The 25,362-nt window shown below is 46.2% G+C and overlaps 1 protein-coding gene across 25 annotated transcripts in view; it reads left to right on the top strand.

Moving 5' to 3' along the window:
• Nucleotides 1-25,362, top strand: part of ANK3 (ankyrin 3) — a 266,225-nt gene that overhangs the window by 153,408 nt on the left and 87,455 nt on the right. For 24 of the 25 annotated variants that reach the window (XM_088129865.1, XM_088129917.1, XM_088129929.1 and 21 more), the window contains 9 exons: nt 1,191-1,289; nt 4,865-4,963; nt 7,997-8,194; nt 10,719-10,817; nt 14,254-14,352; nt 15,900-15,998; nt 17,650-17,847; nt 20,785-20,883; nt 21,908-22,006. In XM_088129865.1, the coding sequence (XP_087985991.1) occupies nt 1,191-1,289; nt 4,865-4,963; nt 7,997-8,194; nt 10,719-10,817; nt 14,254-14,352; nt 15,900-15,998; nt 17,650-17,847; nt 20,785-20,883; nt 21,908-22,006 (1,089 nt within the window). The remainder of the gene's footprint in view (nt 1-1,190; nt 1,290-4,864; nt 4,964-7,996; nt 8,195-10,718; nt 10,818-14,253; nt 14,353-15,899; nt 15,999-17,649; nt 17,848-20,784; nt 20,884-21,907; nt 22,007-25,362) is intronic. The other variant, XM_088129901.1, reaches the window with a different exon arrangement.

Genomic DNA, 25,362 nt, shown 5'->3' with positions numbered 1-25,362 from the left:
TTATATGGCTCAGGTAGCAAGTTTCTCTTTTAACCTTGCCGTGTGGAGCCGTCTCCCCCCCCCCTTCTGCTGCTGCCCTGGTGGGACCGTCAGTTGCAGGAGCCCCCTCCCCTCCCCTCCCCTCCCCTCCGCTCAGCTCAGCCATAGATTTTAAGAGAGGACAGAAATTGCAGCTTGCTGTCTGGCAATCCAATCCAAACAGTATCAACAACGCTGTGGGAGGCCATCAAAATAAATAAGCAAGATTCACATTAAGAATTAATGATTCTATTTTGATTGTAGATGCTCGTTTTTGAGCCAGGGTTGTGGATTTTTCCTTCCCTTTAATTTCAAGGATCACTCTTTTTGGGTTCATATCAAGGACAGCTTTGCTGAAGTGAGTCAGCACATGAAGAGCAGTTAAGATGCTTTCGGGAAGACAGATGTGCTGCAAGCAGAGAGCCAGTTTCATTCCACTTCTTGATCGGGAGGAGGAGGAGGAGGAGGAGGAAGGTCCCCTTGGAAGAGCCCAGTTCTGTCCCTCTTTTCCTCTTTCCCCAGCCAGAATGATGCCTTTGCTGGCGGGGAATGATGGGGGGTGAAAGAGGGCCTGTATTTGTTTACCCGGCAGAGATGCCCTTGAGTCCAGCTTAACCTCTGGCGACTGCATCGCTTGATGCTTACCTGGTGGCGTTATCGATGTGCTTTGCTGCTGCTGTCTTCCAGGAAGTTTTCTGCAGCTTCCCAAGATACATTACACATTTTTTAAATATAGTGCGATGCCCTGGATCACCAAGAAAGCTTTCTGGCTGAGCCCCTCTCCCAGCAGTGCCAGCGCAGCACTCAGGGCGGTGCCAAGGCCAGAGCAGAAAGCACGATCAGCCATCTGGTACTGGGCCGGGTGACTCCTTAGCACCCGGGCAGTGCTGCCCACAGGCTCTGCGGGAAGAGCAGCAGCGACCCTCCCATCAGCTGCCGGGCTGGGCTGAACAGAAGGGGCAGGAGCAGAGGAGGCTGCTCACGGGCGTCTGCGCCCCCTCCTGAAACCCCTGCAGAAATGAGCCTTTTCCTCCCCCTCCCCGCATAGCCCCCAGGAAGGGAGGAGGCCGTTTGGAGTGGTGTGGGAAAGAGCACCTGGAGAGTCGCAGCCGCGCGGGAAAGAGGTTCCCCCCGAAGGAAATGTAAATGCTGCTTCTTTCTTTCCCCGGCAGAATGACATCACCCCGCTACACGTAGCGTCAAAAAGAGGGAACACCAACATGGTAAAGCTGTTACTTGACAGAGGAGCAAAAATTGATGCCAAAACAAGGGTAAGATCGACCGCAGTTGTTTGATTATTGTTTCGTGCAAAACAGGCCTGTGGGTAGAGCAGTTTTAAACTGAAAATATATGAAAACAGACAAAAAAACGACCTCCAAAAGATACGGCTTCGTCATTCTATTTATTTAGTGCCGTGTTTGTTTGTATACCATTAACTCTTCCTGGTCTACGTATATTCAGACTCACTAAAAATCCGCATCAAAGCCTCCCCCTGCCCAGCACTCGCCCCCAGCAGCCTGGCACGCCCGGTGCCCTTTGGAGCAGCCCCCTGTAACTGCCGCTGAACTTCCCTCAAGCAGGGCACGGCCTAAGAAGGAGAGCTGTTTCAGGAAAAATAGGGGGAGCTGGCAGGGGGGCAGGTGGCGTGCAGTGGGCTGTCCCTTGAACCACCCAGGGTTGAATCCAGGTGTGGCCTTCTGTGGAGGACAGGCTCCCTCCCCTTGCAGGAGCCTTGCAGGAGCCCTCCTCTGGGCCTGCCAGCCCTGCAGCCCCCTTGGCTCCTGAGAGCTGCTTCTTTGGGGAGTGGGAGGAGCCGCCCAAGCGCGCCTGCTCAGACCCACCATCTCTTAGCCCAGGGCTCTCCTCTCAGAGGGGCCCACTGGGGGCCAGTGGGCAGCTCTCCAGCAGGACGTAAGCTCCATGGCTCCCTTGCGCTTGGCACTGAAGGGGACGTGCCCCTTACAGTGGAGACAGTGACGGTCACACCGAGGTCTGGTGGGGACGGTTGCTGTCTCTTGCGATAGCAAATTCTACCGTCTGGGCATGGTCTGCGGGACTTCAGTGGCCTGCTCTGAGCCCTCCATTATTCATTGCTGCTCTGACTTTGGGGGACGCTCCCCTGTAGGTGTCCCGGGCACCATGCATGGTTTATACCTCTCTACCAAGCCCCCCTTTTCTGTGGTAGCAGCATCCAAATACGGAGTTAGAACTGCAGGCGGCTGTTCCTTTGGCCCTGATCGGCTCCCCGGCCCAAGCCCAAGCCCTAACCTCGTTTTTTCATGATATGTAAAAGGCTAGTTGGGTCCCTTGCTTGCTTCTTCATCTGTGACTCCTTCAGACAAAGCCACATCAGATCTTTGCCCCCTAACCTTATGCTTCAAAACTCACACTTTGGCATTTCAGGCACTACAATAAATAAGACTGCCGTCACTAGATGTGATCTCAGCGACTAAAGAAATAACACCACTTTTTTCCTGTCTAAAAGATGTTCCCCGGCGTATCATGGTGGTTAATGGAGCACATTGTGCACTCAGGGAACCATTAAAGCTGCTTTGAAAGCACATCCCCAAAATGCTTGGAAAAGGCGTGATTGATGTGGCTTAAATAAGTAAAAGAGGTGAAGTGACAGCTAAATTACATGTTATATAGATCTTGTTTATGGCTCTGAGCTTGCTGGCATTCTGGAATGTCATTTTCCCTTCATTATTACACTGATGGGTAGTTATATTTTGCTGGTGTTTATTTGGCTGGTTTTGAACCTCTTTGACATGGGAGCGGTGTTCGGGTGATCGTATCGTGTCTTAATAAATTGGCTTATGAATATGTCTTTTGCCCACGCATTTATCCTCATCTCCTCTCCTTTTGTGGAAGAACCAAGCAAAGCATGAAGTCTCAGAGTAGCTGGAGTTGCTTTGATTGGTCTGAAGTGGCTCAGGAGATTACTTTCTCCAAGTGGATTCCGCCCTTCCAGGGAGATCCAGTATCCTAGGGAATATGGCTATCAGGGCTCCCAAGTGCAAGCTGTAGTGGCCCCCCCTTTAAGAATACTATACCCCCATGAGACAAGGCCGCCCCATTCCAGAAAACGACCTTTGGGAATGGGTGGCACAGAAGCAAAACAGTGGAATGGAATGGAATGGAATGGTGAAGACCCAGCTTTTCTGGAGGGCATTTGGGATGGCTGAGTGGTTTGGGGTAGACGTCGTGCCAGTTGATTGTGGTTATTTGGTTAGTTTTGATGATGTGAATGTGTTACATTTTAACCTGATGACTGAAGCCAGGCGTGTAAGCCGCCCACACTCACTGTTACCTGGAGTGTGTGAGCTTCAGTAAACAACCCGCTGGTTGAACCAAGGAACCAGGAAGTCACCTGAAGGCCCGACGAACACACTCAGTCCTGCTTTCCTGTTCAGGATTTCGACTGTGTGGCAGTTTAAGGTTTGAATGGAGCTTAAGCCCCGAGAGACTTGTGGGCTTCATGTATTGTGCAGCCACTGAATGATGTGATGGGAAATAGGCGTGCTCAGTCTCACAGGCCAGAGCTAAGAAAATGGGTAAAATATGCCTTGGCTCTGAAGTAAAGCAATGCAAGCGCTTGGCCTGTCACAGGCTGCCTTGGCCATCTTAGAGGAAGTGACATTAGCTGACACACTGTCCTGGAGGAACATTGTGAGAAGTGCCAAGGAGCAAAAAATCCAAATAAATGTGAGTTAAATAGGAGAAATCAGTGCCTTCCTGGAGCTTAAAGTTATTGCATGAAGCACACTAAGATGTGTCTTTGTTTATTTGTGTGAATTTGTGGCTTTTTTGAGGTAGTTTCTGGAATGATGACCTCTTCACGGAAACCTGTGAGCTCCTGAAGCAAAACAGCTCTGCCGATGTGCAGTTAAGTCCAGAGATCCAGGGAGGAGAAGCAGCAGACTTGGAATGATTTGCCTTCTCCCAAACACAACCCTCTTGGTTGTTTGTCACTAACTGATAGATGAGTTTGTACAACAACTGCTACCCTTCCGCCGTTTACAATTCTTGAAGATTCTTTGACAAGGAGCCTAGAGTTATGCTGTCTAAATGAGAGACCTGCTGGATATTCCCCAGCATGTAAAAAAGAGCTTTGCTTGCTCTAAGGGTGCGTGTATGAGGGTAGGACTGCACTGGGGAGGAAAGACATTCATCATACATGAAGACTTTTATTCTTTGGTGATGGAGACAAAGCCCCACCTGGTAAAAAGAATGTGTGAGCATAGGTGAGCCCATCAAGGGAAGAACTCTGCGTGAGATCTGGCCTTCGCCTTTCACAAAGCTGTTGTCCGAGGCTTTCTCCAGGGATGACTGGATACAGAAATGTGTTTAGAGAAAATTTGGGGGTTTGTTATAGTGGGACTGGAAGTGGCACCCTCTCTGGTGCTTCCCTTCAAAAAGTGACTACTTGTAATATTTGACTTGAAATATTAATTCTGAAGTATCATCCAGAATATGAAGGGGAAAAGACTGAGAAAAACCTCATCTAGGAGCGGAAGCTCCAGTGAGCGGGGAAGGAGCATGAAGGACTGGATTTCAACAGGTCTGATTTTCTCCTTCACCTCCTGAATTATCCCGCTCCTGACAATCTCAATCTGAGAAACTATTTTTTTTAACGAATAAGCCAGAATAAATACTTACATAATCGTTGTCCTGTGATATTGGCCAATGTGACTTTTGCTTCTATTGTTTGGACGAGTAAGAAATATAATTAAAATGTGGCTTTCTTCCTGGGCCCAGGGGGAGGTTCACACTACTCTGCAGATGTCAGACCTGCCTGTTTTTGTTGGTTTCCCAAAAAAAGGGGCTGTGACTTTCTTCCCTTCAGGATGGCCTGACACCTCTGCACTGCGGGGCACGGAGTGGCCACGAGCAAGTGGTGCGGATGCTGCTCGACCGTGGAGCCCCTCTTCTTTCCAAAACAAAGGTAATGCTGTGATGCTCAGGATGCGAGGAATACTAGACTCAGACATCTCCAGTGACCCATCTTTTGTTTTGGAGAGGCTTGGAATGGCTGGGAAAGAAAAGAGCTTGACGGAAACTAGCCTGGTTGGAAATTCACTTCAACCCATCTTTCTGCTGTTTTCCAGCTGAGGAATAATCTTGCATTTGAGCGCTTGGCTCTGGACGGGAGGGCTACTGTGTTTTAGAGTGCTCAGATTGCTTCTTTCCCTACCTTGCTTTGGGTTACTCGTAACAACAACTCTGTAGCTTAGGCCAGTACTTCTGCACCCATATTTCCATTTGTAAGTGGGCGATGGTGGAACTCGTGGCAGAATCCTTGGTTCATTGGTAAATTGTAAACTAGCAGCTGTTCTGCTAGTTCACCATAAGACCCAGCCCTGCGTCTTAGCTTTTTGAACAAAAATGCGCTGCTTTCCGTCTTTTCTGCCTATACCTGTGTGCAGGTGAGAATTAAGGGACTTCAGGTAAGTAAGACAGATGGCTGCCTAATGATATACACAGCTAGATTTTTCTTCCTGTCTCAGGTGGAATTAATCTGAACAGGTTTTTCAGGTTTTGTCAGTGTTTGAGAATGTGTTTGGCCAGAGACTGCAACAGTCCATCAGTCAACTTTTTACTTGTAATGCCTGGGATTAATCTGACTGTCTCTTGAAAAGCGTATCCCCCTATCACTGGCAAACAGTCTGAGAAGTCTGAATTATGCTATTATTATGTATGAAATTTGTACAGCGCCCAAATCTCAATGCCTCTGAGTAGCTCACAAGTAAAAAGCATTAAAAAGCAGTTAAACAAGACAAGAATGAACAAGAATAGGAATAAAAGATGGCAAGATAGCAAAACCCAGACAGGAGCAAAAAACAGATACCAAAGACCTGGGCGAAGGGCCAGAACTCCAGGTCCTTATCTAGGTCTTGGCACAACTTTTTGGGTGCAAACCGCAGGTAATTCTACCCACCCAGAGAATTTTTGGCTTTGATTTCCCACATCAGTCTGTCTTTCAAACCGGAAGGGATTTCAAAGCAGCTTGTGGTAGGGAATTGGGCGTCAACTGTACAAAGAAGAAAGGGAGGCTTTGACTGAGGTTTTGTCAAGTCCTCATATATATCGGAAGTAGCTTTTGCATCTCAATCCCAGGCATCTGGCCTTCTGTCTCCTTCCTCTACTGGAGAGGTCTAAAGCAGTATTTCCAGCTTGCTTCAGCTGAAGTCTCAAGCAAAGCTCAGATAAGTTGTCGTTTTCTTAAGGAATTCCTAAACGGCATTTTCTTTGTTTTTCAACACATAAATTTAATCTGTGTTGACTAGCGTGTGGATTTGATTCTGAAATGGTCTTGTTTTATTTCTCGCACTACATTAACGTGCTGTAGCAGCAGAATTCAGCCTGATACGTGTTTGGCCGTGACCCACTTTAAGCTGTAATGGTTGCTGTTTTGCTCTTCTCTTACCATTACTTTATGGTACAGATGAATGGCTGCTAACAAGAAAAGGCGATGCTGGTCAGTTGCTTGAGAAGGGCCCTGAAGAACACCTTCCCCCCTTCACCTTTTCCACTATCTTCAGCTGTGCTTCCCGGTGCTGGAAAAAGGCCCAGGCTTTCCATGTTTCAAACTACATTTTTGTCTGGTGGCCCCAAGGGAGGGTGGTGTCAAGAAGACTTCTGAAGCTCCTCTCCTCTCAGCAGATGGCAGCATTGGCCCAACTTAGTCTATGTTTAGAAACTAAGCAGGGTTAGTCCTGTTTAGCTCTTGCAAGGAAAGGAGCCCGACAAGAAATCACAGAAAGGAGGAAAAGCTGTTCTTAATCTCAGACACTGTCGGACTATACTGCTTTCCCATGTAAACAAGTTTTTAAAAGAATCTTGTTTGGATAAAAGTGGATGGGCGGGACACAGATTACCTCTCTTCCTGTTAAGCCAGAATACTAAGCATGGGAATGTACATGAACCAGAGTATTTTCCCTCCTGTCAAATCATTAACTCATAATAACTCTCAACTGTGGCTCACCTACTAGGTTGTGACAAACAGTGTTTAATATCAAGTATAGTAATAGTTACAGCTTTTACTGGCTGTAGATGAATGGGGAGTGTGCACTCAAGGAACTACAAGTCGTGAGTAAGCTTAGCTTATGAGATTGCCCCTTGTGAACAAAGAGTGATTTCAGACATCTCTAGCATGGAAACCTAAGTTCGCTGCCTAAGCTGGTGTTAAGGTTTTCTCTTCATACGTCAAAGATACACTCAAGGAAATGCTGCTGCTCTTAAACCTTCAGAGATGCATCTAGAAGGCCATTTCTGCAACCATGAGCTTTTCTGAGATCTGTGTCTAGAGATCTGTGCAAAGTAACTTTAGATTATTCGCATTCCATTGCTAAGGATATTCTGTGATGCAGATCTTTAAGCATGTGTGGGATAGGCTTCCTCCTCCTCCTCTTCTTCAGGAGGAGAGCCGCCGGACCCGGCATACCGGTCATGTAGAACAGTCCGGCTCTGCGATCTCCCTCCTCGTGCATCGCCTGCAGCTCCCGACACAGCCCCGACACTTCCGCTTCTGACAGCAGCGGTGGCCAATCAGGCAGGCGGGCCGGATAAATGACCCTGGCGGTCCGCATCCGGCCTGCGGTCCGCACTTTGAGAACCCCTGATGTAGGGTTTCCGCTCGGTGAAAACTGGCCCCACTGCTTAGAAGATTAGAACCTGTTCTTGCTCAGGCCTTATTCAGTGAAAGGATCCGGCTTCCAGGTTAAGCACTTCTGCCAGTGGAAACACTCCTTTTCCCTTTTTCCTTTCCTGAGATTACTTTGAAGTTCCCATGGATGCTTTCATAAGATAAGAACCACAGCTGAGCGAAAGCTTTGGTTGAGCGTTCCTGCTCTGCGCGTCTCCCTGCAGATACGCACCCAGCTGTACAGCTAGACAAGAACGAGATGTTAGTTTTGTCTTCTTCTCCAGGGCTGGGTTTCTCACTCTGCTTTCTCCCCCCCCCCGACTCTACTTCCAGAATGGCTTGTCTCCACTGCATATGGCAACCCAAGGGGACCACCTCAACTGTGTTCAGCTTCTGATTGAGCACCATGTGCCGGTGGATGACGTGACGAACGACTACCTGACGGCGCTTCACGTTGCCGCTCACTGTGGCCATTACAAAGTTGCAAAGGTCTTGTTGGACAAGAAAGCAAACCCCAACGCCAAAGCACTGGTGAGCGCCTGGGGTCCCTCTTGTCTGCCACCCCCCATTTACCAGTTAGGTGGAGTCCTGCACTTGAGAGCTGGGAGGAAAAACGTGGGCGCGGCTGGCAGGGTCAGGAGCAGAGGCTGCCGGCCTCCTTAGCGGGCCTCTTCTGCGATTGACAGATGTCTTGTAGCTGCGCGATGTTAAGGAGGAAAGATGGCCAGGCTCAGAGGAGTTTGCGTTTTTCCCTTTTTTAAAGCAAAAACTGTGCGAAGCTGATGGTGAGTTCACAGGACAGGTTTCTTGAGTTTTCTGCTTGAAAATGAAATGAAGTTGCGTTGCTGATTTTTGGTAATTGTGATCAGAGGAATCTTTGATGTCTGCAGAAGAAAGAGGGAGGGAGGGAGGGAGCAAAGTAGAGTTTTCGGGTTGCCTTTATTTTATTGCTGAAGTTGTGATTATATTAAAGATTCTCCACACAAAAAGGTTATTATAGCCATTCTTCCATCATTCTCAGAAATCTCTCTAGCTGGAGGAAGAAGTCTATGAACAATCCCACTTTCTTTTTTAAAAAAGCCTTAAGACATTTTGCACAATTCTGTTCTAACCCTTCTCAATCTTCTGCAACTAGAAGAGCACCCTTGGATCCTATTGACGGGGTCCTGATTGGGATGTAGTTGGCCACGATCCACGCTTAGTCACACTTCAGGTGGGCGGCAGAAGGTGTACCCTTCCTTCTCCTCGGCAGGCAGAGAAGAAGACCCGCGCATCTGCTGTTTCCAAAAACAGCCTGCTGGGCAGAGTGCCTGCGTGACTCTGTATCGCCTCGCTTTTGCTTCCCCTGGTTCAGACCTGCGCAAAGCTTCAATGTCACATTAAATTCTAATTAAAAGTGGCTGATCTCCTCAGGGCCAGGCAGAAGAAAAGGTGGCCAGGACTGGAACAAGCTGGTTCACAGAATGACAAAAATACATAGTTTATGGTTGCAAGAGAGCCATTGTGGCCTCAGGGACATAGTGCTATCAGGGACTGTCCTGAGACAAAATTTCCATATTTATTTACTTATTTAAAAAATATTCCCCTGCTTCCCCACATCAAGTGCTTAGTGTCTAATGATCATGAAATGCTCATTATACAATAAGAACAAAATAATAAAAAGCAGCAGAATTAAGCAAACTTAGTCGCTAAACAATCTCAAAATCTAAAGACTTTGCAGGGAAGCCAACCACTTAGAGCTCATAAATGAATAAATCTTGACCTGGAAGGCTGTTGAAGAGAGGGCTCAGTCACTAAGACAATCTCTCTCTGGGGCCAGCTAGCCATAGCTGGGATACATAAAAGAGGCCCACTGCAGGTATCTTTAGGCAAACGGGTTTGCAGGGGAGAAGGTGGTCTTTCAGATAACTTGCTCCTGAATTTTAAAAGATATTGCCAGTTTTATCACTGGGCCAAGGAAGAAATTAGAAGAGAGAGGAGAGAAGAAATTAGAGAACGAGGGAGTCAAATGCTCCTAGTTCACAGGCCAGATTCCATAGCCTAGACCAGTGTTTCTCAACCATGGCAACTGTAAGATATGTGGACTTCAGCTCCCAGAATTCCCCAGCCAGCATGTGCAGACTTCAACTCCCAGAATGCTGGCTGAGGAATGCTGGGAGTTGAACTCCACCCATCGTGAAGTTGCCAAGGTTGAGAAACACTGGCCTAGACCTACAATAACCTCAACACCAAGAAGAAGATGGTGGCTTACCAATTTAGCAACATTCTTCAGGTGGCTTTCCACATGTTCCCTCCCTCTCATCTAGTTTTTGTCAACCTGGTGCTTTCTGCATGCTGAGACAGCAGTTCCTAGACTTCTCAACCAATATGGCTGAAGGTGAGATCCTCAGCCTATGCAATTGGGAGATTTCCTGATGATGAAGAAGATGGAGTAGTAGCAGTGATGGTGCTGCTGGTGGTAGTGGTGGTGGGGACAACAGAGTGAATTACCTTTTTCATTCAGCTAGAATAGGTGATGATTCTGAAAGTATGTGATCTTTTCTCCAATTGAGAAGGTAACTAAAGTATTTTTCTTCAGATGGGAGACCCAGTTCTGTCTATTGCTTTTAAAATAAGCTCCTGACAAGTTTAAAAATTTATCATCAACATCTAAGCAAACGCTGTGAGCAGAAATACATGTATCTTTGATATTCAGGATTTTTTTTTATTAAATCATGTTGCTGTTGCACTAATGCAGCTTTGTGCTATACTATATAGTATGTCCATTTCTTTTCTTCAAGCCATGTTTATCATTAGCATTTTAGCAAGGACAATGAACTATTTTTATTGGTTTATATGACACTATAATGGGGTTTACTGGTGGAGGGGTTGGACTAGGAGTGGAGAGACCCTGTTTCAAACTTACCTTCCACCATGGAAGCTCCCAAGATGATTTTTGATCCATCATGCTCTTCCAGGCCAGGAAGAGTTAGCAGCCATACAATATCAAAAGGGATAGGTAGATTTTGTAAACAATGTATTTTGGAGTTTTTGAAATCCCTTCTGAAATTTTCAGAATGGTTTCACGCCCCTCCACATTGCCTGCAAAAAGAACAGAATTAAAGTGATGGAACTTCTGCTGAAACATGGAGCATCTATTCAAGCCGTCACGGAGGTAAGGCATCTTTGCGGCTACTGCCAGCTTTAATTAAACAAGCCACACGTTGGCCTTTCCGCACAAAAGCTCAGAATGCCGAAAAGGATTCTAAATCAAACATGATCACCATTTTCTGTTGCCTCAGTTAATGTTTCTACTTGCTAATTTTGAGGAAACAAAGTCTTTTAGGGAATTCTTTGCACACATCAGCTACTGAGAAACCCCAAAGAGATGTATACAAAATTGACCCAGGACAGGTCTTGTCCTGCTGGCCTAAGCCAAACTCTGGGTAAAGAATTGATCTCCTGGAATTTAGTTGATGTTCTTCTTGGGAGTTTTGCATTGTTAGGAAATGGTAGGTAAGTTTTTTTTTTTAATCTGTATAGTTATTAAATTCAGGTAATTAAAATCAGGTAATTCACATAATACCAAAAATGAATAACCTCATAGTAAAATACAGTAAATGTATAAATTGTATTTGTAGTTAAAAGACTAAAACAGCAAGCAAGAAGGATAAGCCATTTCACAGAGTCATCAGTTTAGGGAACAATTGTAGATATTATTACAGGACCTACGCTTAGCATCTGAGGAAACTTCTGTATTACGTTTTAAAACCACTCCCATATTCCATCTCTTCAACTGGACCAAATATAGTGTTAACCAATGTCTCTTGTTCTAAACGAGCATCATTCCTGATGTTCTTGGACTCCAAAACTCTATAGCTAACATGGCCAAATATGACTGATGATGGAACTTGTAGCCATCCAACTGGAAACTTGGCAGGTCACAACCCTTGCCTTGCCTTGGGGATACAATCAATATGATTGTTCCTATATAGTTTACAATTTCCTTTTTAGTCACATTAAAAATGGCAATTTGGCAGCAGTTTTAGAAAAGGTCTGGAGGTTGCTCTGAAAAGTTTAAGGTGAGTAGGTCATGAGGCTCGAACTTGAGCGTCACTGTTCTTGGTTTGACAGTACAATTGCAACATATGCTCTGCATTTCTGACAAATGGATTGGATTTCTGGCACAGCTTTCTCTGACCCTGTACCTCCAAATAGGGCCAAATTCTGGATTCAGGTCTGAAGACACCAAGCGAAGAGGACAATGCCCTAGAATAGCATTCCCCAATCTGGCGCCCTCCAGATGAGTTGACTTAAAATTTCCAGCAAGGATGATCAAAGGCTGTGCTGGCTAGGGATTCTGGAATTCAACACACACCCGCAGGTCACCAGGCTGGAGAAGCCTGACCTAGAATTTATATTCTTTATGCTCTGGTATAAAACAGACCCCACTCTTGCCATAGAATGGGACGTTCAGCAGTGAGGGGGTAGATGCAAATCATTTCTAGAGTGATGTCCACGGTGCTACAAATCCTCGAGATTTGGGGCAATAAGGAATGCAGTTACTGCTAACTGCTGCTGCTGCTGTTAAAATAGATGTTTCATTTTTGTTCTTGCTATTTCTCTTCAATTACTGTAATTGTTCATCCATTTGGTCCTGGATGGGGTGGTGCTGCCCCAACCGGACCCGGTGTGCAATCTGGAGGTCCTCTTGGACTCATGGCTCCTGCTGGAAAGGCAGGTGGCAGCCGTGGCTAGAAGGGCTTTTGCACACCTTCAGGCTGTGCGCCGGTTTCACTCATTCCTGGACTGGGAGGCCCTCCTCACTGTCACTCATGACTTTATCACCTCCCGTCTGGACCACTGCACACGCTGTACATGGGGCTGCCCTTGAAGAGCGCTTGGAAGCTTCAGCAGGTGTGGAATGCAGCTGTGTGGGCAGTCAACGGTGTCAGGTACTCGGCACATACAACACTGAGCTGCATTGGTTGCCAGTGTGTTTCCGGGTGCGATTCAAGGAGCTGGTTGTCACCTTCAAAGCCCTTCATGGCTTGGGGCCAGGTTACCTTCTTCTCCCATTCGTTTCTGCCCGTCAGTTTGGTCCAGCAGTTTGGGCTGCCACAGGTCCCATCCGCTAAGGAATGTCAGCTGCAGGGACCAGGAGGCGGGCCTTCTCTGCGCAGCCCCGCCCTCTGGGACTCCTCCCTCCAGAGGTTAGGATGTCCCCGACCCTGCTGCCCTTCCGTAAGGCCTTGAAGGCCTGGTTATGTGCCCGGGCCTGCGGTCCCGAGTTGTGAAGAGCCCCATTTCCGGGTTCGGTTAACATCTGTGGATTATAATTTTTCTCAGCTGCTGTATATATTTAATTTTCTTTTTGTATTGCGATTGTAATTTGGTTTTAATTGATTTTATGATCGTTCGCTGCCCAGAGTCACTTGTTTGGGATGGGCGGCCATATAAACAAGATAAATAAATAAATTTGGAGCAGAGCAACGCTAGATGAGTAGCAGCATGAAAAGCGTAACGGAAGACACGGTGAGATACTTCAGCGCTGGTCATAGATTTCTGTTGCTTGGTAGGGATTGTGCAGATGAAAAGCCAAGGAGAATGAGCCGTGGGCAAGCTTGCACCCTCGTATCCTTCTCTCCTTACTGATTTAAGGACAAGCCACAGTGTACCGTGGAATTCAACGTTTATTGTTTTCTGCTCGGCTAGAAGTGAGAGGGGGGCTTTTACTGCGTGAGGGAGGGAGGAAGCCCACTCTGATGGCTTTAGCAACGGAGCTACTGACGTAAAAGAGCATTACATGGATTCAGCCACCGCCCCATTCCACGAAAAAGGTGTTCTGGAGTGAGGGGGAGAAAAGAGCCACAGCAGCACCACTGGGTGCAGAGTAGTCCTCAGCTTTGTGGACACATCCACGATTATAGAGGGCATCCAGAGCGAATGCGCATTCAAGAGAGGTCATGCTAAGGTAATGACAGTCAGTGGAGACACAACATTTTGCGCCAGGGTAAAAGAAACAGCTTAGCTTTCACCATGAACTTTTAAGATGGCTTTTATTGCCATAAAACCAGAAAGCAAAGTAGAAAAGTAAACTCTCATTCCCAGGTAGGGGAAGCCTAAGTTGAATACCGTATTCTTCCTAATGCACATGAACACACATGCACGTACGTGCCCGAATGCTTGCATCTGCCCTGCTTACGAGGCCCTTTTCAACTCAAGGTTTCTAAGTACTTTCTGCACGGAGCTTGCTCTGGATGATAAAATATGCACCTTCCGGAGGGCTGCGCTTTTGCAAGATATGTGTACAGAGTGCAGCAGAAGATTTCTTCCAAACCTGAGTGGATGTGCAGGATGCAGCCTCAGCGCAGACAAATAGGGCAGGATGGCCTTGCAATACTGGCATTAGCCAGCCTCGTTGTATATTTTTGCAGCCACAAACATCAGGTTTCCCAGACAGCTCCCAGTGTGGGTGGGGCGCCTTAGTGCCCAGCCACCAGCCATCGGGTTCCCGGGCAGCTCTGCTCTGCTCTGCTCTGCTCTGCTGAGGTTATGCCGGCAGTTCCAGCCCCAGGGACGCTCTTTCCTTTTCTCTGCTCATTTTCCAGTCGGGTTTGACTCCAATCCATGTTGCTGCCTTCATGGGACATGTAAATATTGTTTCACAGCTGATGCATCACGGAGCTTCTCCCAACACAACCAATGTGGTGAGTACCAGGGTGGACCTTTCATTACTGGGCGGTGTGGTGGCATCATGCTCTGCATCTCCCTTTTCTAGGCAGAGATAATGGCCTTGTCTGGAACCGTTGTTTCGAAACCCCCCAGTTGTTGGTTATTCCTGCCAACCCACACAGCTGGCAGGCATTCACACAGTCTCCAGAGTCCTCCCAGCTGGATTTCCGTGGAGACAGACCTTTCCTTAGGACCGTTCTAGTCCTCTCGGTTCTCCCTGCAGCAGCCCTGTTGAGATCGTCAGTCCCTGACCTTCCCGGATGCCCCTCTCATGGAGAGATTTTAACAATTTCCTGTAGCTATCAGCCAAGCTATTGCACTGACTGGGGCACAGAAACAAGACAGAAGACTCTTCTAAATGGCACGGCGCACGCTGATCAGATGTCTGTCATGTTTCCAAATGGTGGCATTTTGTGTAGGCAGCCGTCGCCAAGTGATGACATTCTTGACCAGAATTAATCACTCTCTGACATACCCTGGCAAATGTGAAGGGAAGGCCTGACCTTCCCCTCTTCTCTCCTGGGCTAGGAAGGGAGGGATCCTTCCTCTCCCCATCTCCCTGGTCTGACCCAAACTTCTTTTTATCCTGCTTTGTGCCACAAAGAGGAGGTTTGGGCACGCTCACACACACGTCCAGTCTTTGGGGAAAGCCTCTGTGGGCCGTTCTGAGGCGACCCTGTCCATGTGGCTGAATCCAGTCAAACCTAAGAGTGCCTTCAGGCCCCCAGAGGAGGAAGAGACGCCTTAAAAACTGGCGCTGTTTTGGATGAATTTGTGAAAGCTGGGTTTCCAAGAGCAGACATGCCAAGCAGCAGTTTTTGTCTTTGTCTTGTTCTGCTCCCATTTGGCACAGACCCTTCTTTGCCAGGCTAGATGCTGGGAGAGGTGAGCCGCCACCACAGAAAAGCAGCCGCATTCAGCACAATCTCTGCTATGAGCAGTATTTGCTTTTAACGACGGCAAAAGCTCTTTTCGGATTCTTGCTGTCTTTGCCGTCTCCCTAGTGACACATCCTTTGGTTAAAGTGCATGAAGCTCTGCAGATTTTTAATAGCCTTTTTTATTATTACTATTGATTCATTTCGATCGGCCTAGCTGTGAGCTCGTCTGCTGACAAACAGACCTCCGGATCATTAAAGTGCAATAGCGGAGGATCAAATGGAGGAAAGACGTTCAGGCCTGAATGTCCAAAGCGTGGCACGGTCCCACGGGCTTACCGAGTGGTGAATGTCCTTTAAATACAAGGTTGCCTTAATGCTTCACGTCGCATCCTCCTTTTTAAAACGGCAACATTTTCATTAGACAAAGAGCAAAACTCTTGTGTGCTTTCATGGCTAGAAAATCAATCCAGGAATAAATTACTTTCTGAGGGCTCGGCAGTCTCGAGAGGTCAGATGTTGCCCTGGCTTTTCATTCTGCTCCCAGGGAACTCGCTCTCAAACTCTGCTGTTGTTGCTCGTAAAATATTTCTTTGTTCCTTTACTCTTCCATCCTGGCCTCTTGACAGTATTTTCCATTTGCAGAGGGGAGAGACGGCCCTGCATATGGCCGCCAGAGCTGGCCAATCAGAAGTTGTTCGATCCTTAGTTCAGAATGGAGCTCAGGTGGAAGCCAAAGCCAAGGTGAGCAGTTTCTTCACTTCTTCTGACCTTCAGCTGGTCTGCATTAAGGGGCGAGAGATTAACTACCCAGGTCAGTTAGCATCTGCAGATTTGACATGGATTTACTGTTCCTTGACAAGGAGATGGTCTCCCTGCGCCCTAGGATCCTGTCCAAAGGTGCACAGAACGTTTTGTATGAAACCAGCGTGACCCTTCATGGGATGCCCCCTCTGAGTGCAAAACTGCTTTCCACGTGTAGAACATTCTCTCTGGAGCTCAAAGTGCTCAAAACAATCCTATTTGTGCTCAGAACAGCAATTTTACTCTTGGGGCAGAGCATGTCACACTCAAAACAGTTTGGAACAAAGCGTTTTGTGCACTGCTAATCTGCCCCAGTTGGGTGGCGAGGGATTCTCTCCAACATTATCTTACTTTATGCGGTCCTGCGATCAACACTGAGGGTTTGGAGTCACCATGTTAAATTGCCAAATTGAGTCTCTGTGGGTGGAACAGTGGGAAAGCGAGGCAATCATCTGTAAGTGGAGAGGTTTGGATTCTGAGGGTGGCCAGAGGGGGGAAATCCGTTTTCCCGTCCTCTTTTCCAAGCTGGCATCAGATTTACTCCCACTTAAGTTCTATTTAATATGGAAATCTGAAAACAGATTCTAAATTAATTGTGCCACGTTCTTCGTGCCACGCGCTTTGGAGAAAAGCACGTATGTGGACTTAGCCTCACACCCACGCAAATGAATGCCTGCACCGTGCTCTTCTGAGCTTCGGTGTCTGCGTTCCCCTTCCCTTGCCCTACATCCGGATCCAAGGGCCCAGTTAACTCTCTTCCTCTCCCCCTCTTTCTCTGGGCGAAGCAGAAAAATGGGACAGAGTGCTTTGCAGGCAGTCCTCGTTTAGCAACTGCAGTTACAACAGTGATGAAAAAGCATCTGTGTGACCAATCCTGGTAGCCTTCGCAGGTCTGTAAAGCAAAGGAAAGCTGAAGTAAGACCATAAGCACAGTCGCGATTTCACTTAGCGACCGCTTGGCTTAACGACCGAGTTGCCGGTCCCAATTGTGGCTGCCAAATGAGGACTACCTGTATTCAGTGTCCTACTTGTGGTTATATAATGTGTGAATATTACATGCTTACTGCCAGCCCTTCAAGGTAGACCAGATTAGGAAGCAGACTCCGCAGGATGACCAGAACTCTACTTTATTGAATCAGGCTATAATAACAGAATCCGCGGCTCTGTCCACGTCTTTCCTCCTCTCCCTCTTATACTCTGGGGGCGGGGGGCTAGTCTGAGGCTCTTCGCAATGCTCTCCCACCTCTCTGGGCCTGCCACATATTTCTCCTGCCCCTGCTGTTTCCCTCACTGCCTCGGGGTTCGTTCTTCAAGTTGTCTCTGTGGCCCTCTGCGCTTACCTGCTCAGAGGTAACACGCTTGTTTTACAGTCTGGGTACACAAGAAATGGACCCGGTGTGAGCTTTTGCATAAGCTGGGAGTCGGTTTTAAGCCTTTCTCTGTGGCGCTGATACCGGCTGCCTTTGGTCCAGGGTCCCTATTGCAGGTTCTTCCTCTTTCCTCCTCTGCGGGCCCTGAGGACAACCTTTGGCTGGCCATTTGAATCCCAGCATGGAATTTGCTGAATTTTACTCTTTCCCCTTGTTTCTAGGATGACCAGACGCCACTGCACATCTCTGCGCGTCTGGGCAAAGCTGATATAGTCCAACAGCTGTTACAGCAAGGAGCTTCAGCAAATGCTGCCACAACTTCAGGGTACACACCGTTGCACCTTTCAGCACGAGAGGGACACGAAGATGTAGCGTCCATCCTTTTGGACCACGGGGCGTCCTTAAGCATCATTACCAAGGTAAGAAAACTTAAGATACAGAAAGCTGGCCTTGGATGAACGTTTCAAAATGTTGTGGCCGCTCTTTATCCAGGTAGACATCATTATGTGTCTGGGGATAACATTTATTCCAACAGAATAAATTGCACTGGACCAACAGTGTACCGATAAGGTCAAATGGACAGTTTCAGGACTCTGGAGCTTTTCCACAGGATGCTGAATGAGTAGATAGAAAGATGTAATTCTAGCAGGTATATGTGTGTGTGTGTGGGGGGGGGGTGTTTTTCCCACAGAAAAGGTTTCCTACATGATTGAATGATTGATTATGTGCCATCAAGTTGGTGTTGACTCCTAGCAACCACATAGATATTCTCCAGGATGATCTGTCCCCGGCCTGGTCTTCAGGTCTTCCAAAGGTGCACTCATCAGTGCCATAATGGAGTCCGTCCACCCTGTAGTTGGTTGTCTTTTTCTCTTTCTTTCTACCTTTACCAGAATTATAGACTTCTCCAGAGCTAGGCCTTCACATAATATGTCCAGAATATGATAATTTCAGCCTGGTCTCTTGTGCTTTGGGTGAGTATTCTGGATTAATTTGTTCAGTGATCCTCTTGTTTGTTTTCCTGGCTATCCATGATATTCTCAGGAGATTTCTTTAACACCAAAGTTCAAAGGCATCAATACTCTTTCTATCCTTCTTCAAAGTCCAACTTCTGCTTCCGTAGAGTGTCAGAAGGAAATCATTGCCTGCACGATTCTTGTCTTTTCTCTGTATATAGTAACATAGTACGGGTAGTCCCCAGTTTAAGAACAAGTTCTGTTCCCAAGGTCTGTCCTTAAGTCAAATTTGTATGTAAGCTGGAACAGTATTATTGTATAATACTGCATAAATAGTATTGTGTAATTGACTTGAACCATTGTGTATTAACTTGAATAACTGTATTTGACTTGAATTTTGGTACAGTAGGCTCTGTTCTTAATTATGGGTTGTCCATAAACCAGGCATTCTTAACCTGGGGACAACCTGTATGGTTGTGCCTCCACTACTTTTCTATACTCAGAGAACTTGTACCTGGGAATGTTCAGCAATAAAATTCCTTGGCAATCTGAAAGAATGCAGCCCAAATTGCATCTTCTCATTCTGAAACTTGTCCAGAGTTTGTGTCTTGTGAATCATCCCCTTAATTCAGAGCCAGTCCAGCCTCGGCACAGAATCAGGGCTGACCTTCTGTAATGCAGAAGGTCTCAAGGGTGGTGGGGAGGGGCAGCAGGAGTAGCTTTTAAGCCATTCTGAATGACCTTCCTTCTTCAATGGCAGTGGAGGACCCCACCCAAGATGTCCATTCTACTCCAGTTGGCTTCTGTGCTTGGAATGGGGGTCCGGAGGCATTGTGTCTTTTACTTCAAGGAGCAAAGTAACTTGGGCCAACTCTGTACACAGTTGAGAAAATAAAAGAAGGAAAGGGGGGAAAAAGCAGCCAGTGATTATCTGAAGACAATTTGTGGGTGTGAAGTGTATTTTAGATCCTTAGAAGGTGGCAGAGATCTCTAGCAGACTGAGGTTGAAGTGCCCCACCCCAGAAAATCATATCTGGAAGCAAGGAGATAATAAGAGAACCAAGATAGAAAGAGGGCACCTGCAGAAGGTTTGGGGTTCCTTCTTGGCCTCTTCAAGTAGGCCTGGAAAAGACCCTTGCATGAAACCTCGAGAGCTGATGCCGAGGCACAGTTCAAAACTGTTTCTGCAGATCAGGTATCATCCTGGCAGCCTTTGATTATATTTTTTCAGGAGAATCTGATTAGTTTATAGCATACCAGTGCCTTTTTACACAGGCTGTGTTATTTTACGTCTTCAAGAGGAAAATTTCAATTATTGAATTACGATTGCTGATTTTGAGTTTGCAGAATATTCTTTTGTTTCCAGTGAAAAGAGAGATGGACTAATCAGCCTATTTCCAGTCCATGTTACTTTTGGATATGATTCAGACCTCTCATTCCTGTCCTTTGGCAACCTGGGTTTTAAAGGATCTTCATGAAAATTCACTTTTAAATTTCTAAACTAATTTTCTCTTGAAATAAACCTTTGGAAATGCATGCTTATATTTTTGAGTCGAAAGGGTAATCAAAATGTATAGGAAGTACAAAAGCTGACTAGCTGTCTCAATCTGAACGTATTAGACTTGTGGTGGGAAACAAGTCAATTCATTTCCGAACTGGCAAGAACTGAAATTTTGCCAATATCCTTCAGTTTTAGATTAGCTTCAGATGAAAAGCTGCAAATGATTTGGAGCCAAATTATCTAAATGATTGCTTGTATTCCTATATTCTGCCAGTTTGAAGAGTCACTATGAATTAATGGGGAAGGATTCAAGTCCTCCCCAACTGCGGAAGCACCCAGACCAGTCCTCAGTCCAGCCCACCTCTCAGGCTTGCTGCCGTGGAACAAACGGGCCTCCTTGTGCTCTTGGAGAAAAAACAGGAGAGACATCTAATAATTTAATTAGATAAATTAAAAGGATGCTACTTGTTTGTCTGCCAATATAATTAAGTTGGTGGGTATTAAAGTGAGTCATTTTATTTTGCCTTTTTACCATCCTGCGTAGGTTATATATATTTTTTTGCTAATAATAGGATGGATGTTCTACTCAGGACGCTAAAGTCCTGACATTAGAAACGTCCTTCTCATATCCCCATAGACATTACCCCCATGCTTTCAAAGTTTCTTTGTAACTCAAAGGATTAGAATGTTACTTCAAAACAAAACACAGTAATTTAATTAGTTTACTTGCACATTGTGGAAAGATGGGTCCTTGTGGTCCCTTGCAAGTCCACATTTTGTGGGAGGCCACCTTCTGTTCTGTTCCAACAGAGAAATACAGCCTCTTCAGTTATGCCAAGGTCCTGCAAAAATAGCTTTTGCCTGAAATAAAACCGTTAATTAAAACGTTTATCTTACAGAAAGGATTTACCCCTCTACATGTGGCAGCAAAATATGGCAAAATGGAAGTCGCCAACCTTCTACTTCAAAAAAATGCTTCTCCAGATGCTTCTGGAAAGGTAAGGCAGATCTTGCTTCAACACGGCCCACCTAAGCTGGGACCATCCATCATCAGCCAATCCCAGCAACAAGCTGGAACACCAGGTACCCCTGGAGTATTTCTTCATTTCCCGCACTTTTGTGCAGTCTAGTGAAATCTTGCAAAAGCTCTTGATTTCTCCTGAAGCAGAGGTATTGATTTCTTGAGGATCTTGTTCTACTTCACAACATCTTGATTGATTGATTATGTGCCATCAAGTTGTTTTCGACTCCTAGTGACCACATAAATAGATTTTTCCCCATGACCATCTATCCCTAGCCTGTCCTTTCAAGTCTCCCAACGGTGCACTCATCGCCACTGTAACGGAGCGCTTCATCTTAACCCTCTGCCATACGGATTGTGGTGGCCCGCTTTCTACTAAAAGACACATCTTTGATTATGTAATTATGCATAGAAAATGAGGACCACCAACAATGTTAACATGAAGTAGGCATTATCTAGATCGGGCAAAAATTACCAACTTCAGCTTTCCTAGGCTGCATATGCCCCTGGGCATCACTCTAATTACACGATGGAATGCTTGCTTGAGGCCAGAAGAGTACTTTTCTCTTGATGGGCTGGTCTGACTATGCGCAGAATATGCAAAGAGACATCCCCGTCCCTCTGCTGAAGGGATCAGAGTCCACTATATTAAAAAAAAAGGTACCCTGACTTTTAAGAAACTTATAAATGAAATATGAATCAGTATTTCTTACCCATAAGAATATATTTTTTAGATTTCTTATATTTATTTAATATTTCTTATCCATAAGAGATCAGGGATGATAGTTATTAAAGGAGGCAAAGTCCACCTCTTAAAAAGTGTGAAGAGCATTCGTATATAAGTCAGTGTTCTGTGTTGTATTGTGTTTTGCTGTTTTATCATTTCAAAACCTTAGTTAATGCCACAGTAAATCTCATTAAACCTAGTTTAACCTAATTCTTCAAGTGTTTATGTAAAGTGGTTTTCTAACAATGCCTGTTTGTTCTGCATGTGTTTTTAGAGTGGTTTAACTCCACTGCATGTCGCAGCACATTACGATAATCAGAAAGTGGCACTTCTCCTTTTGGACCAGGGAGCCTCCCCTCACGCCTCCGCAAAGGTACTGATGCTGCTGAGTGGGGTGAAGATCCAGCCACGCATTGCATCTTTCCCCTCCTAGGGATGCCCTGCTGGGCCTCCTCCAGGGACGATCAGAAGCAGGAGATGGGTGGCTGAATGCATAGGTGACCTTCATCTCTGTCAGTCGCGCTAGGGAAGACCCAGAACTGGTAGAGGAGGATCTGACAAGGGGATGATGCTTTGGGAAGACCATTCCCCTCCCTTGGGTCGGTGACAACAAGATTAACCCTAAGTGCCACCTGAAGCTTTCTGATACAGATGAGATGGCTTCCCCTTTATGTCTCTTCTGAACTTGTAATGGAAGCCTGTAATGTTCTGTTCAGCCCAGAAACTCCTATAAAGCCTCTAAGCTGTGCTGGTACTCTTGTTATAGAATTACATAAATTAAACCTGTAGTGTTTTAGTTAACCCACAGCAGCAGTAGTACAGAATCCAAATCAATCTCCCAGTCTGGCAAAACAAGACTGTCCTACTAGCCTTCCCTTGAGAGTGGCCCTGCAGAGCCACAGCAGCACTTTGGGATGGGATGGGTACTCTAAGGAGACATCTGGAAAGCCTTGCAGTGCCAGGACAAAGAGAACTTCCTGCTTCTCTCCCCTTTTGCTTAAGCATTACAAAGATTTAGATAAAGGGAATTTACGTTATGATGGCTGGTGGTCTCAGGAATCTATGGACTGGATGGAGGTGATTACTCTGGCACTGTTATTTGCAGAGCATACAAGGTTTAGTCTTTGTGGTTTAACAGGAATGGCAGAAAGAGAGAGAGGGAGGGAAGGAAGGAAGGAAGGAAGGAAGGAAGGAAGGAAGGAAGGAAGGAAGGAAGGAAGGAAGGAAGGAAGGAAGGAAGGCAGGCAGGCAGGCAGGCAGGCAGGCAGGCAGGCAGGCAGGCAGGCAGGCAGGCAGGCAGGCAGGCATAAGGTCAGTGAAGAACTTAAGGGATGATTGGCACAAGAGGATGTCAGAGGCCACCCTAGATAATCTAGGACTCTTTGCTATAGAAATGAGTCTATCCAGGCCTCCTGTGTCAGTAGTAAAGATGGTCTCCATGAAGGTGAGGAATAGGAAGTACCTTAATTCCTTCAGGTTTCTTCATACAATCCCAGGGCTTCAGGCCTATCCTGGTTTTCTTTCTTCCTACATGAGGGCAAATGTGTAACTTGAATGGGCTACTTTTTTTGTCCATTGTTTCTGGTAATCTTGATGTCAAAGGAAAGGAGAATTAAGCAGAAAAAGTAAGGTAAGAGCCTTGCATGATTGTTTATCACTTTCATCAGTATCTGTGTGGCAACATGACTGTGTGTAGATCGATTAGAGATTGAAAAGGTTGAAGTGGAAAATGCCAGCAACACGTTGCCTTTCAGTGGAAACTTGGCAAATGCAGGAACGGATTTCTGAGCATGAGGCAACAATCAGAGATCAGTGGATTCCAGAATGTGGCCATTAGATTCAAACTCAACATTTAATGTTCTGTTTTTCAGTGCAATCCTGTCTGTGCTTCCCCAGAAAGGCTCACTGGTATTCACCCATAGAGAAGCAGATGTAGGATTTTGATCTTAATCCAATCCAGCAAAATTCTTGGAATAAATGAAACCATTAATACAAAATGTTGTATACTTTATAATCCTGCTGACATTCCTGTGGTGGACTCACTTAGGCAGCTCAGAAGGAAGATATCTAGAGAAGGAATGTTTCAGAAAGACTCTTCTGTCTTAATTTAACTGAATTGAGTGAAGAAAGTTTGGGAGACCTTGGATGAATTGTTCTTATGTCCCCTTTTGGGGACTGCTACGGTAAATGTTGCCCACTTAAAAGTGTAAACGGATGGCACAGTTCCCATAACTGCCCAATGGAATGATGCTCTTGGTGGCTCAGTCATCTGTGAGGTGTGCCAGACTCAAATACTTTTGTAGGCTCCAGCCTGATGACCCTAATCCAAGTGTCCAAGGGACAATGTTAGACACAGATGTTAGCTAAAGTGAGCTATGATAAGATGGGCTGGGAGAGACCCATCAATCAATCTGTAGGTCTGAAAATCAAAAGATAACCTATGGTACATGGCTAAGGGCATTTATGCACAAAGCAAACTTGTGGGTATCTTTGTCAAGTAATGTACAATCCCAGGCTTCTCTCCCTGATTCCAAACTGCTATGAGAAGCACAAGTTATTTTATAATTTTTTTTTTAATTGTAAGACAAAGCTGTCAGCAAGCTGCATTACCTGGTCCATCGGGTTTAAAGGAAAGTAGGCTTAAAGTATCACGTTGAGCTTGGTGTATATTCCTCACCATCTCGGACAACAGAGCTTTCAAAGGTCTGCTTTAAGATTTTGTTCAGAGGAGCACAACCTCCACAAAGGGGCTTCCTTGGGATTGCCTCCCACCGAATGGTTAGACCCTGAGAGGCCTGGTCCTTTTCTAGGAGTTGGGATGAAAAAGGCGTTGGAAAGCTTTGCGTTGCTTGTTACATTTGGAAAGGGAAGGCAAAGCCGTGCAAAGCCTGGGAAGCATCAGGACTGCGACCGGCATCTAGCTCCGTAAATACCTCTGTGCCTCAAGAGATGAAGCGGGTCCAAGTTCCAAAAGTCCGGTGCTGGGCACAATAATAAGAAATAGCACATCTCTATGGAGTCAGGATGTTGTCTCAGTCTGACATTGAAAACAGCCTCTTTTCATGGGAGCAGGCACTTCTCTCTTCTCCCAGAGCCCATGTTGCACTAAAGCCTAAATGACAAAACGGTGGACTTGAAAGAAAACCGGAAAGTACGTGTTGGCTCCCTCGATTCCCTCGCCTTTGACCAAAGGGCCCAGCAGCTGCCAACTCACCATTTTTGCCAAAGGCTTCCTGAAGGTCCCAGAACTGAACTGAGCTGAGCTTCAGTCATGGAATGGCCTTCCTGGCTGTTCAGCAGTCGGCCGAGAGACCATACGAGGGCCACATTGGCAGACGGTTTCCTCCGCTTGTGAGATATTGTCTCTGGAAAGGAGGCAGAGCTGTTGCTGCTCCAGCTGTCTTCATTGGCTGGTGGTGGGGCGGGGGGGAGGTCTGCCATTTTCCCCCTCTCCTATGTTTCCTTTTTAACTGCTCTGTGAGAACAATATTGCAAAGATGCAGCTCAAACAAGCATCTGTCTAGTATGCACCAGTATGTATAACTAACAGCCACAATGTTATGCCAAAATAAGCTTTTGCAAATAAGGTGCTAGAATATTCTGTGGCTTTAAGATGCCGTTTGTATCTTTCCTTGAGAAGTTTCCCTGTTATTTGTGCCTAGACTGTACAGTATCAGCGTCCCAGCTTCTTAATCTATCTTCCACAACCAGGTCCTAGAATCAGAATGT

Source organism: Python bivittatus, unplaced genomic scaffold (assembly GCF_059951505.1).
Source record: "Python bivittatus isolate LINGU-HERP-01145 unplaced genomic scaffold, Pbiv_v1 ctg000050_np1212, whole genome shotgun sequence".
Taxonomy (NCBI): domain Eukaryota; kingdom Metazoa; phylum Chordata; class Lepidosauria; order Squamata; family Pythonidae; genus Python; species Python bivittatus.
Note: the sequence above shows the minus strand (reverse complement) of the source record. Positions and strands in the feature narration are given on the sequence as shown.